Source organism: Ictalurus punctatus, chromosome 1, assembly GCF_001660625.3.
Source record: "Ictalurus punctatus breed USDA103 chromosome 1, Coco_2.0, whole genome shotgun sequence".
NCBI lineage: Eukaryota > Metazoa > Chordata > Actinopteri > Siluriformes > Ictaluridae > Ictalurus > Ictalurus punctatus.
Window position 1 is genome coordinate 13315427 of NC_030416.2, and position 18286 is coordinate 13333712.

The following is an 18286-nucleotide window of genomic DNA, read 5'->3' on the forward strand; positions in this document are numbered from 1 at the left end:
TGGATGCTTGGGGCCAAGCATGGGGGACGTGTTTGAGGCACATGGAGTGTTATTCCAACGTGACGTTTTACAATTCAGTACATAGATGCAACTCATGAAACAACAACCTAGTTTAATCTTTATATAATAGTTATAATGGATTTTATTCTATAAATTATTTCAAATAATAGACCATATCAAGCAAAGACCATGTGTCATAAAATCTTACAATATTCAAATATCTTCAAGTGTTTGTGTAAGTAGTGTTCAGGTGTGAATATTAGCAAAGGCAGTCCTATACAACTCATATAAAATCATACTGATAATATCACCAGGAAAGTCTTTAAAAAGTTTGTTTTGTTTCACATTACAGTGTTCTGAGTGTAAAAGCTAAATCTTCTTGAAGGTTTTAAGCTTTTTTTTGATGTAAAGGCCAGTGAGGATCTGTGGCCTTTGTTGGTAGTTCTGCATGACTTCATGAGAACTGCTCAGCTGGTCTCCTTTCTGCCGGTCCAAAATGGTCACGCACACCACAGCCGCTGGGAAACAAGTCGGAATGAGATGTTACAGATGTACAATGTTGTTTCTTTGAAATAAGAAATATTTCATATATTAAGGATACATATATTAGGATCCAGTTATCTCTCGTGCCTCTTGACTAGAGGTGCATGTACAGTACTGTGCAAAAGTCTTTTTTATTACTAACTTTGTTATATATTTGTATTTTTGGGGCAGTCGTAGTTGGATTACTGATCGGAAGGTCATGAGTTCAAATCCCAGCACTGCCAAGCTGTCACTGTTTGGCCCTTGAGAGAGGCCCTTAAACCTCAACTGCTCAGATGTATAATTGAGATAAATGTAAGTTGCTCTGGATAAGGGTGTCTGCCAAAGACTGTTAATGTAAAATGTACAATTTTCTGACTTCTACATTATCAAGTCAGTACAAAAAAAACATTTTAGATTTCCAAACATTAGTTTACCAACACAAAATGAAATGTTACAGAAAACTGAAATAAGAAGCGAGTGAGACAGTCAAAGTCTCCAGAAGAACCGTGTCTGGTTCTGCAAGATGCTCAATAAAACTTACAGCTCATTTCCTTATAAAACTGCACTAATTCTACCTGAGACTACTAATTTCCTTTTAAGCGAAGTGTCGTCACACCAAATATTGCCCTTGTTTCATTTATTACTGTTTACTGCTCTTTATAGTGTTTTTTAAATGTAGGAAATTTCATTATTTCTGAAGGTATCTTAGCTCTACAGCATTTCTTTGCATGTTAATGTTAATGTTAATGTTAATGTTGCTGGGCATCTGTCACACCCCATGTTTTCTGATTTATTTTAAGAACATAATCCAACTATTTAAATAATAGGCTCATTATTCAAATATGTACAATGTTATTATTATAATTATTATGGATATTTTATGCTATTTTTTATTGCACACTAGAGCATTTTATTCCTGACTTTCCAGTGACAGAACCCTATGGCACAGGTAAATTATTTATAGGCCTGAGTTATTAATGTTTGGATTAAACCTATTCAGTTCAAGTGAACAATCAAACAGGTTTAATAAATACAGGACCTCAATAATGAACATCATAACTTTGAAAATGGTGAATTGTGATGTCCTGTAACCCACTTTTTGAACCACTGGTAAAAAAAAAAAAAGAAAAGAAAACGTTACCATGTTGAAAGTAATGCTCTTTACTGTCTAAACAACTGCATCCAGAACCTCAGACCTTATGGACCCTGATTTAAAGAGGTTTATTTTCATTTCTTTGCACTTATGACACTTTGCACAGTATGTTCAGCTGCACAGTATGTTCCTACTTCACTGTTTCTTCATTTCTCTTTTTTCCACTTTTTCTTTTCAATTTTAAGATCTCTATAATCTAACCATCTAAATGATTCCTACAAATTTAAATAAACTTTCAGCCACAGCTAAAATGATTCCTGCTAGCTTCATATAGCGCTGGGTAATATATCGATATATTATCAGTATTGTGGTAAATGATTACACTATACACTTTTCTGAGATATCTTTGGTATGCTGATGTATTTTTACATTTTTAATCATTAGTCAAACTCAGTTGAATGTTTTTTTCTTTTATTTCACTACTGTTTTGCAGACAGTTTGTTAGCTAACTTATATATCGTGACATGCATCGTGCATTATACAAATGTCCTCAAGTATCGTGATATGATATTTTTGTCATATCGCCTATCCCTAGCTTCATATCGAATTGCAAATTATGCCCCATATGACCGTTGTCAGACATTACCATCAGAGTGAAACGTTGATGGATTTTGAAGTAAAAGAAAAGTCCTACCTCGTATATTACTGAGTTTGCACATGGCAGCAAAAACACAAGATTCCATCTCAATGTTGCGGACTCCGGCTGCGTATGCCTCGGACAGGTAGTTTTGTTTTTCCTCTTCGGTGTACGAACAGAAAGCCCCGTCCAAACGAGCTTGACCTGCATCAACACCAGCAATGCAGTGAGTGAGACAGCCAGAAAACAGCTGTTTAAACTGACATAATGAGTGTATATAAATGTATATATTGCACACTCCTGCACCTGAAGGACACACAACAATACCTTCGTAGAAGTCCAGAGTGCACATGGTGTTCCCAATGACAGTCTCAAACTCCGCCAGCTCTTTGCCGCACTGTAGCAGCTCCTCTGCCAGCTCGAGGTCCAGCTCCGTGCTCCTCACCACCGTCTTACCCAGAACCACCTGCTCGAAGCGGGGCAGGAACATGGCATCCACTGACTGCTTGGTGACCACAACTGTGCCTGGCTGCAGACCTGAGAACACAAAGAAGGACAGATTCTAGTGTATTCATTATCACTCATCCTAGTTATAAAGCTCTGCTGCTTCCTTTAACAATTACAGATTACAACATTAGTGATAATGTTACTTTTAATGTATAAATCTAATATTAATGAGTCTTTATTTATCACATATATACATTACAGCACAGTGAAATTATTTTCTTTGCATACCCCAGCATGTCAGGAAGTTGGGGTCAGAGCACAGGGTCAGCCATGATACATGCCCCTGGAGCAGAAAGGGTTAAGGACCTTGCTCAAGGGCCCAACAGTGGCAGCTTGGCAGTGCTGGGGCTTGAACCCCCAACCATCTGATTAGTAACCCAGACCCTTAACCACCAAGCCACCACTGCCCCAATATTAATATTAGTAATATTAGTATTGAATTCTATGTGCAACATATAACAAATGTTGGTCAGAGTCAATCTGTTGTGCTTTATTAAGTGAACTGGTGTGTAATAACCGTGTACCTATTCCGCCAGAGGTCCCAATGCGCACGATAGTGACATCAGTGCAGCGGGCATGATAGAGGAGTTTGATAAGCTCATGTAACATTATTGAGATGGATGGAATGCCCATGCCATGCTAAAACACAGAGACATTAAACTCAGAACAACTCAGATTGCATTGATATAAAAAAAATACACACACAGAGTATTGTGTTAAAGCAGCACTGCAAGCATCAGCTCTCTGAGTATTTCTCCTTTGACATTTGATGACTTACACTAACAGACAGTATAGGTCCTACTTTGTACATGGCATAGCGATCTGTTCCCTCACAGATGTTTGGGTACTCTCCTTTTGGATCTTCTAGGCCCAGCTCTTTAGCAATGTACTCTGTGAAAGACTTCATCCTCCATGGACTTCCCCCTACACATACAAACTACAAGAAAAGAAAATGCAGTCTGGCTATGATGCAAGAAACCAAGTAATATGTTACTAAATAAAAAAAAATTAAAACCAGGAAGGTTAAACTTTGGGCACAAACTGGATATTTAAGCAATAATATTACATAATGCAGTGCAATCTGATCATTATTAACTTACTTTAACATCCCCAAACTCTTTCAGGAAGTCATGACTGGCTGTGTCCAGATTGAGATGGTACAGTATGTCTTCTTTCATAGACTCCAAATTAGGATTGTTAACACATATGGACCTATTAGTGAATAAATAAAGGGAAATCTACTGAGTAAACAGGCAGTGTAAACGTGCCTTAAAGGAAAACTCCACCCAGAAACACATGAAATGTTTTTATATTGAAATAGTTGTTGGTTGTTGCTGCATTTTCATTACGCCAATGAAATGTTAGTGGTTTTGTCCCATGCTGACATCGCAGGGGGACACTGCTTACGCTGTTACTATGGCATTTAATCAGAGAGAAAAACAATTCAGCGATCTTGAACATAAAGGATAATGGTCAGGGTTTCATTCCTGGCAAAGGCTTATTTACTCAGTTACCATTTTCCAGTGATGTTCGAGGTCATATAAATGAGAAATAGATGTAATGAACACAGCAAAGGTAAGACTCAAAGTTCCAGAATGCAATGCAACTTTAAGCAGCAGCTGTGCTGTTACGGCTTGGCTGGTTAATGATTTGATGAGCACAGTGGTGTTGACAGCATGAAAGTGGTAACCTAGCCTTTTTAAGCAGAGTGTACAGATGAGGACGTGATAGAACTGGACATATTAAAAAACTAAAGCGCTGCTGCATTGCTCTCTTTTAAGTAGAGATGAAGCAAGGACTAAATCCCAGCAGGTCATTGAATGGCATTGTGGGTAATGTAGGAAAATGGACCAACATGGTGATGGAAGAAATAAATCACTAACACCACTAAAGATCACATGTTTAAGCACAAACCGTTAAAGCATTTATACTGTACAAGTCTGGAGAAAACCGGTTTGAATACATTTGTCACCAGCTCTTGAAAACAGCTGAACAAAGAACAACAATGTTACCATTACAGTTACATATATATAGCGCTTTTCTAGACACTCAAAGCGCTTTACACAGCACGGGCGGGGGGTTGGGGAAATCTCCGCAATCACCACTAGTGTGCAGCCATAGTGCTCCAGAAGGCCTAGCACACACCTGCTATTAGTGGAGAGGAGAGAGTGATGTAGCCAATTCAGAGATGGGGATTATTAGGGGGCCAATGGGGGAATTTCACCAGGACACCGAGGGTATACCCCTACTCTAACAGTGAACAAAAAATAGGATAGTTTCTGTGATTAGCACTGACCTCAGGTCATCTATCCATCCATCCATTTTCCATACTGCTTATCCTACACAGGGTCGTGGAGAGCCTGGAGCCTATCCCAGGGAACTCGGGGCACAGGGCGGGAAAACACTGGACGGGGTCTCAACCTATCGCAGGGCAAAATCGCACACACTGTGGACAATTTGGGAATGCCAATCAGCTTACAACGCATGTCTTTTGACTTGGGGAGAACAGGCAAAATCCGTACACACAGGTTGGTTGGAGGAGAGGTTCAAACTCTCAACCAGGGAGGTAATCCACAGTGCCTCCCTGACCTCAGATCAATAATTCCTATTTTCTTTATTAAAGAACAAGGATTTATGTGCAGGATTGTCTATTTAATCTTCATAGTCTGATTACTACTTCAAACAGACCTTCTTAAAATAAATAAAAATAAATAAAAACATATATCTTTATTATAAACCTACCTTTCACACTGCTCCCCATTTCTCTCCTCGCTGAAACCCGAATGCATTTTCTTCTTGGACAGAGATGTGGAGCAGAAACACAAAGATGTCAACACACAATCAACCGTGACGTCAATAGCAATGAAATGACCTCTCATTTAATAGCTATTTCTCTCTCTCTCTCTCTCTCTCTCTCTCTCTCTCTCTAATCAATGCCATGCTCTTATCGAATAGGTGAATAAATACATGGATATAATGAAAACACTTTTACCTTTGTCAAACTGACGACATGAATCGCGTCTCAAGCTGGATGTGATTTCCCCCCAAAAGTAAGCTCTTTTTCTCTAATTCTGTACACGTCTTGTTTCAGAGAGGTCCAAAGACCTACAAGTATAGCTGCAGCCTGGAGACCTCCAAGTGGGAGGTACTTACGCCGCAAGTAGGCGGGACTTGGAAAGTGGGCGGTATTTTAGGCAGGATTTCACAAATGGCCGTGGTTTAGGCAAGTATGCGGAAGTGCGCGGATAAATGATGACAGGAAGTAGCGATGGTAGTGATACGCACCGATTTCAACACTTTATCGATGTAGTTTTAATTTAATTTCTTACTGCTCTGTCGTTGTTGTATGCATGTCCAATGCCATACTATTTGACAATTGAAGTTTCGACTTTAACTTTAATTGTAATCATTTTAATTCTGTTGCATTTGAATTTGCTGCCATACTTACACATTGTGATGGTTTTGTATTAAAAACCGTTTGGTTGTAACATAATAACTGTCTAATATTAAATATTAATTTTAAAATTCAACAGTATCCAGATGGAGACAAACTTAAAACGAGATATAACTGCACTCAGAGAGGTGAATGTGCAACATTGTAACCAGCAAAAAAAAAATTATTGCTCAAGCAACAAAATCAACTACAAACAAGTAATGTACAAGTAATTCAGAAATAAAAACTAAATTTGACATATATTTACAATCCATAGTAATAAAAGGTGCCATGCATTTTCTCTGCATATACAATCACATTACTTATTAGCACAGTTGGATTGCATGCATGAGAAACTGCAAAATCCTGTGTAAAATGCTTTGGTGTAAATGTCCTTACCAGCGTAACCTGGTGCATACACAGCAAGCACATTATAATATGTATAAAATAGTCATTAAACAAATTCAATTCACTTCCTTTTGTTGATTCTACATAATCTGGGAATTTCTTGTGTCAATATATTGATATATGAACACAAATTTAAATGTCAGGTAATTAATAACAGAAAACAGTGCGATTAATTAGTTAAACGTTTTAATCAATTCACAGCACTAAATCCATAGTGAAATGTTTGAAAAATGTGTCAAATAACAGACAGTACACTATTTTATTTGTTGCTTGTTATATAAATCAAGTCCTTGGATCATCCAGGTAATGATACACAGTATTAAGAATGAACGGTATGTAAACTTTTGAACTGGGTAATTTATATATATATATATATATATATATATATATATATATATATATATATATATATATATATATATATATATATATATATGTGTGTGTGTGTGTGTGTGTGTGTATATATTTCAGCTATTATCTTGCCTTGTTATTAAGATTTTGCAGATTCTGCAAGGGGTATGTAAACTTATGAGTCCAACTGTGTGTGTGTGTGTGTATATATATATATATATATATATATATATATATATATATATATATATATATATATATATATATATATATATATATAGTATCTCACAAAAGTGGGTACACCCCTCACATTTTTGTAAATTTTTGATTCACTCTTCCCTTGAGAGATATCGGTGTTCCTTAGATCACACACACAAACATACACACACACACACACACACACACACACACACACACACACACACACACACACACACACACACACATATATATATATATATATATATATATATATATACATATAATTGCTTCCATGGACTACCGCCCAAAATAAATGGGACTGAAGGTGGCCTATTGCCTGAATGTCCTTCTCAAATTTTATTTTGTCCTTTTGACAAGTGGGCAGAGAAATTTTGTGCACTTGAGGCACTGATATGGCTCAAGAGTGTCAAACACATCCTTCACTGACACGTGAACTTGAAATACAATAACATTAGTGTTTGCAATTGGTTTTACCAATTGTTATGAGTACTGAATTGAATGGAGATCATACTAATGTGTTTTGGTAAATAAACCAAATGTTTTAAATTGATCATGTGGATTATGTGGAAAGTAAAAATGGATAGCCATAATGAAAACATAAGAGCAGGTTTTAAAAGAATGACAATTACAAGCGTCATCATTTTGGAATTTTGTGATAAAACTTTTGAAAATGTACCTCATACTAGTAAAAATCGTTGCAAAGTTATGTAAAAAAAAAAAATAAATAAAAAATCAGAAATTGATTTGCATTTAAGTTGAGTGTAGTCCTAAAACGTGCGAAAATTGCCACAAGATATTACCTGCTTATGCTCTGTAGTGTCCATAACCTGGAAAGCCTGGAGAGATTGTAGGAACTGATTGCAGAAATACTTTGCAAAAATAAAAAGATCTTGTAAGATACATAGCAGATTGTAATTTGTATGTGCTGCTGAGAACACTATAACCTTCTAAATGAACAGTTTAGATCATTTTTTTATCATTCTTGTTAAACTATGTGTAGTATTTTTTAAAGCGTCATGAAACACTAAACTACATTTTCTGAGATTTTAACAGAGGTGTTCTTATCGCACATCATAAAAGACAATCTTAGCTTCTGTTCATTTTAATTGTAGGAGAAAACTGGTTAATTCTGATCTTTTTCCCACTATTTTCGTCTTCCTGGTTTAAAATCTCATCCTGTCAATGTACTATAGTACTTGGATGACGTGTCGGTGTCTCATAATTATTCATGATCCTGTGTGTTCTTATCCTATGAGAAGATGCTGTCTCTTAATTATTCATGACAGCATGTGGTGCTTTCCTACAGATGTAGTTGATGAGAGAGGCATTCAAATGGGTCAGGGGTGTTTATTAATAATGGATTTTATTCTATAAATTATTTCAAATAACAGACCGCATCAAGCAGAGACCATGTGTCATAAAATCTTATAATATCCAAATATCTTCAAGTGTTTGTGTAAGTAGTGTTCAGGTGTGAATATTAGCAAAGGCAGTCTTATACAACTCACATAAAATCATACTGATAATATCACCAGGAAAGGATGTCTCTAAAAAGTTTGTTTTGTTTCACATTCCAGTGTTCTGAGTGTAAAAGCTAAATCTTCTTGAAGGTTTTAAGCTTTTTTTTGATGTAAAGGCCAGTGAGGATCTGTGGCCTTTGTTGGTAGCTCTGCATGACTTCATGAGAACTGCTCAGCTGGTCTCCTTTCTGCCGGTCCAAGAGGGTCACGCACACCACAGCCGCTGGGAAACAAGTCGAAATGAGATGTTACAGATGTACAATGTTGTTTCTTTGAAATAAGAAATATTTCATATATTAAGGATACATATATTAGGATCCAGTTATCTCTCGTGCCTCTTGACTAGAGGTGCATGTACAGTACTGTGCAAAAGTCTTTTTTATTACTAACTTTGTTATATATTTGGGCAGTCATAGTTCAATGGTTAAGATGTTGGATTACTGATCAGAAGGTCATGAGTTCAAATCCCAGCACTGCCAAGCTGTCACTGTTTGGCCCTTGAGCAAGGCCCTTAAACCTCAACTGCTCAGATGTATAATTGAGATAAATGTAAGTTGTTCTGGATAAGGGTGTCTGCCAAATGCTGTAAATGTAAACATTTTTGACTTCTACATTATCGAGTCAGTCTCAAAACACTTTAGATTTCCAAACATTAGTTTACCAACACAAAATGAAATGTTACAGAAAATTGAAATAAGAAGCGAGTGAGACAGTCAAAGTCTCCAGAAGAACCGTGTCTGGTTCTGCAAGATGCTCAATAAAACTTACAGCTCATTTCCTTATAAAACTGCACTAATTCTACCTGAGACTACTAATTTCCTTTTAAGCGAAGTGTCGTCACACCAAATATTGCCCTTGTTTCATTTATTACTGTTTACTGCTCTTTATAGTGTTTTTTAAATGTAGGAAATTTCATTATTTCTGAAGGTATCTTAGCTCTACAGCATTTCTTTGCATGTTAATGTTAATGTTAATGTTAATGTTGCTGGGCATCTGTCACACCCCATGTTTTCTGATTTATTTTATGAACATAATCTAACTATTTAAATAATAGGCTCATTATTCAAATATGTACAATGTTATTATTATTATAATTATTATGGATATTTTATGCTATTTTTTATTGCGCACTAGAGTTTACTGTCTTTCCAGTGACAGAACCCTATGGCCCAGGTAAATTATTTATAGGCCTGAGTTATTAATGTTTGGATTAAACCTATTCAGTTCAAGTGAACAATCAAACAGGTTTAATAAATATAGGACCTCAATAATGAACATCATAACTTTGAAAATGGTGAATTGTGATGTCCTGTAACCCACTTTTTGAACCACTGGTAAAAAAAAAAAAAAAGAAAGAAAGAAAAGAAAACGTTACCATGTTGAAAGTAATGCTCTTTACTGTCTAAACAGCTGCATCCAGAACCTCAGACTTTATGGACCCTGATTTAAAGAGGTTTATTTTCATTTCTTTGCACTTATGACACTTTGCACAGTATGTTCAGCTGCACAGTATGTTCCTTCTTCACTGTTTCTTCATTTCTCTTTTTTCCACTTTTTCTTTTCAATTTTAAGATCTCTATAATCTAACCATCTAAATGATTCCTACAAATTTAAATAAACTTTCAGCCACAGCTAAAAAAAAAATATATATATATATATATATATATATATATATATATATATATATATATATATATATATATATATATAGATAGATAGATAGATAGATAGATAGATAGATAGATAGATAGATAGATATATTATCAGTATTGTGATAAATGATTACACTATACACTTTTCTGAGATATCTTTGGTATGCTGATGTATTTTTACATTTTTAATCATTAGTCAAACTCAGTTGAATGTTTTTTTCATTTATTTCACTACTGTTTTGCAGACAGTTTGTTAGCTAACTTATATATCGTGACATGCATCGTGCATCATACAAATGTCCTCAAGTATCGTGATATGATATTTTTGTCATATCGCCTATCCCTAGCTTCATATCGAATTGCAAATTATGCCCCATATGACCGTTGTCAGACATTACCATCAGAGTGAAACGTTGATGGGTTTTGAAATAAAAGAAAAGTCCTACCTCGTATATTACTGAGTTTGCACATGGCAGCAAAAACAGAAGATTCCATCTCAATGTTGCGGACTCCGGCTGCGTATGCCTCAGACAGGTAGTTTTGTTTTTCCTCTTCGGTGTACGAACAGAAAGCCCCGTCCAAACGAGCTTGACCTGCATCAACACCAGCAATGCAGTGAGTGAGACAGCCAGAAAACAGCTGTTTAAACTGACATAATGGGTGTATATAAATGTATATATTGCACACTCCTGCACCTGAAGGACACACAACAATACCTTCGTAGAAGTCCAGAGTGCACATGGTGTTCCCAATGACAGTCTCAAACTCCGCCAGCTCTTTGCCGCACTGTAGCAGCTCCTCTGCCAGCTCGACGTCCAGCTCCGTGCTCCTCACCACCGTCTTACCCAGAACCACCTGCTCGAAGCGGGGAAGGAACATGGCATCCACTGGCTGCTTGGTGACCACGACTGTGCCTGGCTGCAGACCTGAGAACACAAAGAAGGACAGATTCTAGTGTATTCATTATCACTCATCCTAGTTATAAAGCTCTGCTGCTTCCTTTAACAATTACAGATTACAACATTAGTGATAATGTTACTGTTAATGTATAAATCTAATATTAGTAGAGTATTCTATGTGCAACATATAACAAATGTTGGTCAGAGTCAATCTGTTGTGCTTTATTAAGTGAACTGGTGTGTAATAACCGTGTACCTATTCCGCCAGAGGTCCCAATGCGCACGATAGTGACATCAGTGCAGCGGGCATGATAGAGGAGTTTGATAAGCTCATGTAACATTATTGAGATGGATGGAATACCTATGCCATGCTAAAACACAGAGACATTAAACTCAGAACAACTCAGATTGCATTGATATTTTAAATATAAATATTTTAGAAATATTTTAAATGCAGAACAACTTTATATATCATTGATATATAAAAACACACAAACACACACACACACACACACACACACACACACACACACACACAGAGTATTGTGTTAAAGCAGCACTGCAAGCATCAGCTCTCTGAGTATTTCTCCTTTGACATTTGATGACTTACACTAACAGACAGTATAGGTCCTACTTTGTACATGGCATAGCGATCTGTTCCCTCACAGATGTTTGGGTACTCTCCTTTTGGATCTTCTAGGCCCAGCTCTTTAGCAATGTACTCTGTGAAAGACTTCATCCTCCATGGACTTCCCCCTACACATACAAACTACAAGAAAAGAAAATGCAGTTTGGCTATGATGCAAGAAACCAAGTAATATGTTACTAAATAAAAAAAAATTAAAACCAGGAAGGTTAAACTTTGGGCACAAACTGGATATTTAAGCAATAATATTACATAATGCAGTGCAATCTGATCATTATTAACTTACTTTAACATCCCCAAACTCTTTCGGGAAGTCATGACTGGCTGTGTCCAGATTGAGATGGTACAGTATGTCTTCTTTCATAGACTCCAAATTAGGATTGTTAACACATATGGACCTATTAGTGAATAAATAAAGGGAAATCTACTGAGTAAACAGGCAGTGTAAACGTGCCTTAAAGGAAAACTCCACCCAGAAACACATGAAATGTTTTTATATTGAAATAGTTGTTGGTTGTTGCTGCATTTTCATTACTCCTATGAAATGTTAGTGGTTTTGTCCCATGCTGACATCGCAGGGGGACACTGCTTACGCTGTTACTATGGCGTTTAATCAGAGAGAAAAACAATTCAGCGATCTTGAACATAAAGGATAATGGTCAGGGTTTCATTCCTGGCAAAGGCTTATTTACTCAGTTACCATTTTCCAGTGATGTTCGAGGTCATATAAATGAGAAATAGAAGTAATGAACACAGCAAAGGTAAGACTCAAAGTTCCAGAATGCAATGCAACTTTAAGCAGCAGCTGTGCTGTTACGGCTTGGCTGGTTAATGATTTGATGAGCACAGTGGTGTTGACAGCATGAAAGTGGTAACCTAGCCTTTTTAAGCAGAGTGTACAGATGAGGACGTGATAGAACTGGACATATTAAAAGACTAAAGCGCTGCTGCATTGCTCTCTTTTAAGTAGAGATGAAGCAAGGACTAAATCCCAGCAGGTCATTGAATGGCATTGTGGGTAATGTAGGAAAATGGACCAACATGGTGATGGAAGAAATAAATCACTAACACCACTAAAGATCACATGTTTAAGCACAAACCGTTAAAGCATTTATACTGTACAAGTCTGGAGAAAACCGGTTTGAATACATTTGTCACCAGCTCTTGAAAACAGCTGAACAAAGAACAACAATGTTACCATTACAGTTACATATATATAGCGCTTTTCTAGACACTCAAAGCGCTTTACACAGCACGGGTGGGGGGTTGGGGAAATCTCCGCAATCACCACTAGTGTGCAGCCATAGTGCGTCAGAACGCCCAGCACACACCTGCTATTAGTGGAGAGGAGAGAGTGATGTAGCCAATTCAGAGATGGGGATTATTAGGGGGCCAATGGGGGAATTTCACCAGGACACCGAGGGTATACCCCTACTCTAACAGTGAACAAAAAATAGGATAGTTTCTGGACGGGGTCTCAACCTATCGCAGGGCAAAATCGCACACACTGTGGACAATTTGGGAATGCCAATCAGCTTACAACGCATGTCTTTTGACTTGGGGAGAACAGGCAAAATCCGTACACACAGGTTGGAGGAGAGGTTCAAACTCCCAACCAGGGAGGTAATCCACAGTGCCTCCCTGACCTCAGATCAATAATTCCTATTTTCTTTATTAAAGAACAAGGATTTATGTGCAGGATTGTCTATTTAATCTTCATAGTCTGATTACTACTTCAAACAGACCTTCTTAAAATAAATAAAAATAAATAAAAACATATATCTTTATTATAAACCTACCTTTCACACTGCTCCCCATTTCTCTCCTCGCTGAAACCCGAATGCATTTTCTTCTTGGACAGAGATGTGGAGCAGAAACACAAAGATGTCAACACACAATCAACCATGACGTCAATAGAAATGAAATGACCTCTCATTTAATAGCTATTTCTATTTCTTACTTTTCTCTTTCTCTCTCTCTCTCTCTAATCAATGACATGCTCTTATCGAATAGGTGAATAAATACATGGATATAATGAAAACACTTTTACCTTTGTCAAACTGACGACTGGAATTACGTCTGTGAGGGAAATTATTAATTTTTACTTTCTAATAGTTTTGTTCTTGTTCTGTTTCATTCTCATCTGAGGATAACACCTAAGAAGGCCATGTCATGTCACTGACATAAGTACAGAATGTTTATCTGCTATACAGAAACAACATGTTCTTCTGTTCAAGGTTCGTCTGCACATCTTCCGAGACCCTAAAACAAAGCCTGTTTGAACTGCCTCAACCTGCTTCTTATCGGTACACAGAAGTGTATCATGCTCTGCGTTTCATATTTATAGTAGTGTTCAGCACAAGCGCTTCAGAGCGCTCTCATTATTCTATCCTGTGTTAAACAACTTTCTGTAATAAACCTTTTTACCTTCAGAGGACGAGTCTGCGAGCGTTGTCTAATTTCTACGACAATTTGGCGTCTCCTAGCTGGGCTGTGCGAGTCTTTTCAGCTTTCCTGGACAACAAGCAAACCGGAGGACGTCCGCAGAAAAGTTTCACCCTACTGTCAGTGTTGACACGCAGGCGAATTGTTCTTTATTGTGCAGAGCGAAAGACCGATGCTGCCTTACAACTGACTGGTAAGAATCGTCAAGAATTTAGAATTATTAGAATTTTTATTAGAATTAGAATAATTAGAATTTTATGAAGTCATTGTGTATTGCAGTCTGTGTGGAAGGGAGTCAATGATTTAGAATTAGAATTAGAATTTTATGACGTCATTGTGTATTGCTGTCTGTATGGAAGGGAGTCAATGATATAAGAAATGCGTGTATTACATTGAGAGAAGTATTACATGGAGCAATTTCTCATAGGAAGTTCCAGGAACTTCACCTCTGTGACGGCAGATATATTGGTGTTTCTTAGATCACAGCTTCAAAACTAAGATAATATAATATAATATAATATTACATTTTATTTATATATATATATATATATATATATATATATATATATATATATATATATATATATATATATATATACACACACACTACATTATATATATATATATATATATATATATATATATATATATATATATATATATATATATATATATATACACACATTACATTATATATATATATATATATATATATATATATATATATATATATATATATATATATATAGTTGCTTCCATGGACTACCACCCAAAATAAATGGGACTGAAGGTGGCCTATTGCCTGAATGTCCTTCTCAAATTTTATTTTGTCCTTTTGACAAGTGGGCAGAGAAATTTTGTGCACTTGAGGCACTGATATGGCTCAAGAGTGTCAAACACATCCTTCACTGACTCGTGAACTTGAAATACAATAACATTAGTGTTTGCAATTGGTTTTACCAATTGTTATGAGTACTGAATTGAATGGAGATCATACTAATGTGTTTTGGTAAATAAACCAAATGTTTTAAATTGATCATGTGGATTATGTGGAAAGTAAAAATGGATAGCCATAATGAAAACATAAGAGCAGGTTTTAAAAGAATGACAATTGCAAGCGTAATCATTTTGGAATTTTGTGATAAAACTTTTGAAAATGTACCTCATACTAGTAAAAATCGTAGCAAAGTTATGTAAAAAAAATAAATAAATAAAAAATCAGAAATTGATTTGCATTTAAGTTGAGTGTAGTCCTAAAACGTGCGAAAATTGCCACAAGTTGCCACAATTACCTGCTTATGCTCTGTAGTGTCCATAACCTGGAAAGCCTGGAGAGATTGTAGGAACTGATTGCAGAAATACTTTGCAAAAATAAAAAGATCTTGTAAGGTACATAGCAGATTGTAATTTGTATGTGCTGCTGAGAACACTATAACCTTCTAAATGAACAGTTTAGATCATTTTTTTTATCATTCTTTTAAACTATGTGTAGTATTTTTTAAAGCGTCATGAAACACTAAACTACATTTTCTCAGATTTTAACAGAGGTGTTCTTATCGCACATCATAAAAGACAATCTTAGCTTCTGTTCATTTTAATTGTAGAAGAAAACTGGTGTAGGGAATTTAGCCAGCGGTGGGCAGAGCACAGACACACAGGAGGCAGAGGAACACACAGGAAGCGGAGCTGTCTCTTCAGCACCACCGCGGCAGTCGTGGGAGGAGCGATCTTTGTCTCTTGTGCAGCGGCCGCCGGCCTATCGCCACACTGGTTAATTCTGATCTTTTAAAAATCTTTTTAAAATCTCATCCTGTCAATGTACTATAGTACTTGGATAACGTGTCGGTGTCTCATAATTATTCATGATCCTGTGTGTTCTTATCCTATGAGAAGATGCTGTCTCTTTGTCACAACTCGGTCCGATCAGAACTCAAATTCCCAAGATGCAATACTCAATTCTCAGGCACGCATGCGCTCACCATCCCCGGAGTTCTGATCAGACACACCTGGCACCAATCACACACACACACACTAGTACTTAGGGAAGACATCCACCCAGAATCTATGCGAAGTATACGCTCAGTAGCTTAGTTTGCTGCGTTACCAAGCTTATCTAGTTCGTTGTTGCTTATAATCCTCGACCCTCGCTTCTTGTCTCGACTACACTTTCTGGATATCCCCATTTGTATTGTTCGCCCGATCGCTTGACCCTTGCTGACTCTACGACTACGCTTCCGGAACTTCCCGATCCTACTCTGTTCACCCGCCTCCCGCTCCTGCTTCCGTACCGTCTCAAGGTTGGTGACAGAATACTTCGCCTATTAATGGAGGCAGCGGGAAATCGCTGGCTGAACGCCATCGAGGGACATGGCCGGATGCTTAGCGAACATGATCAACGTCTCGCCTACCTAACTGAGCAGGTAGCTCGGTTAAATCAAGCTGCGCAGCCTGTTACGGTGCCGACCCCATGCTTCCCTCCCACTCCAGCGCCGGAGAAGTATGATGGAGATCCCGCACGCTGCCGGGGTTTTTTACTCCAGTGCTCCCTGTTTTTTCCACGTACCCAGACATGACGGAGAGTCAGAAGATCATCCACTTCATGGAACTTTTAACCGGGAAAGCTCTCCTCTGGGCTACCGCGGAATGGGAACAGGAAGGGAACCGTATCAGCACGTTTGAGCAGCTGACATCACGCTTCCGCACGGTATTCGATCACGCTCCAGACGTGGGGAGGACTTATTGTCCATGGCGCAGGGATCACGGAGTGTGGTGGATTACGCCCTCGAATTTCGCACTGTTGCCGCCTGGAGCGGATGGAATCAACCCGCTCTAAAAGCCATGTTTCGCCGTGGATTAAATGCTGACATCTTAACGGAGCTGGCGTGCCGCGATGACCTTTTGACCCTCGACTCACTCATCAGCGTAGCTATCCGCCTGGATCGTCTACTACGTAGCCGCCGCCCTGGACTCGGTGAGGCGGAAGCACTGACACCTGAGCACTCTAGTGAACCCATGCAGCTGGGACAGACTCGGGTGAGCATGCAGGAACGAGAACGACGGCGCCGTGAACACCGTTGTTTCTATTGTGGTGAGAGGGGCCACTTCGTGCCACAATGCCCTCTCAAACAGGGCTCTACCCGAGGGGAAGCCAAAACTGCCAGACCACTTCAGGCAGGGGTGAGTTCCGAACCCATTACCCAGCACTCTGTTCAGTCTGCCTTCGTATTGCCCGTTATAGTGGGTTACTCAAGGGTTTCTTGTGTTTTAGAAGCACTGATCGACTCGGGAGCGGCGGGGAATTTCATTAGCCAAGAGATCGTACACCAATATAATATCCCTGTTCGTCCTCTCTGCACCCCCCGCCGAGTCCAAGCCATTGATGGGGCCCCCATAGGAGAGGGCATAATCACCCACTGCACCGAACCTGTTAACCTCCGAACCAGCGCCCTTCATCAGGAGAAGATCACGTTCCATGTCATAGTGACGGCTCGACACCCAGTGGTTCTCGGTCTCCCTTGGCTCGAACATCACAATCCCCAAATTTCATGGAACCAAAGGGAAATCACGTGCTGGTCAGCTCACTGCATTTCTCACTGTCTTCAAGTCCTGGTGATCTCCGTAGCATCCACCTCCACTGAAAGCCCAGATAAGGCAGATAACGTTCAGATCCCCAGTGTTTACCACGACCTCATAGAGGTATTCAGTAGGAAGAAGGCGAGCGGACTACCTCCCCACCGTGATTACAACTGCGCTATTGATTTGCTCCCAGGCACTACACCACCACGAGGGAGGGTCTACCCGTTAACGATCACTGAGCAAAAGGCCATGGAAGAGTACATTCAGGAGGTGTTGCACCAAGGGTATATACAACCATCCACTTCTCCAGCATCCGCGGGATTTTTCTTCGTGGAGAAGAAGGGAGGAGGTTTACGACCGTGCATCGACTAC

At 38.3% G+C, this 18286-nt stretch overlaps 2 protein-coding genes across 11 annotated transcripts; both read right to left on the bottom strand.

The window, feature by feature from the left end:
• Positions 1–92: 92 nt before the first annotated feature.
• LOC108261810 (uridine phosphorylase 1) lies at positions 93–5911 on the bottom strand. 4 transcript variants are annotated; one of them, XM_053681170.1, is made up of 8 exons: positions 5755–5911; positions 5505–5554; positions 3863–3974; positions 3541–3699; positions 3287–3401; positions 2583–2792; positions 2313–2459; positions 93–518 (listed from the first exon to the last, which is right to left on the bottom strand). In XM_053681170.1, exons 2-8 carry the CDS (start codon positions 5549–5551, stop codon positions 370–372), a joined length of 939 nt encoding a protein of 312 aa, XP_053537145.1. In that variant the 5' UTR covers positions 5552–5554; positions 5755–5911; the 3' UTR covers positions 93–369. The 4 variants fall into 4 exon arrangements, with proteins under 4 accessions (XP_053537145.1, XP_053537138.1, XP_053537146.1 ...); XM_053681163.1 differs by having other exon boundaries at positions 5505–5557; positions 5755–5900; XM_053681171.1 differs by lacking the exon at positions 5755–5911 and adding an exon at positions 5059–5183 and having other exon boundaries at positions 5505–5526.
• A 2599-nt stretch (positions 5912–8510) lies between these two features.
• Positions 8511–18192, bottom strand: LOC100528868 (uridine phosphorylase 1). 7 transcript variants are annotated; one of them, XM_053680473.1, is made up of 9 exons: positions 15631–18192; positions 13944–13972; positions 13693–13742; positions 12180–12291; positions 11858–12016; positions 11504–11618; positions 11065–11274; positions 10795–10941; positions 8511–8919 (listed from the first exon to the last, which is right to left on the bottom strand). In XM_053680473.1, exons 3-9 carry the CDS (start codon positions 13737–13739, stop codon positions 8771–8773), a joined length of 939 nt encoding a protein of 312 aa, XP_053536448.1. In that variant the 5' UTR covers positions 13740–13742; positions 13944–13972; positions 15631–18192; the 3' UTR covers positions 8511–8770.
• Between the last annotated feature and the right edge of the window lie 94 nt (positions 18193–18286).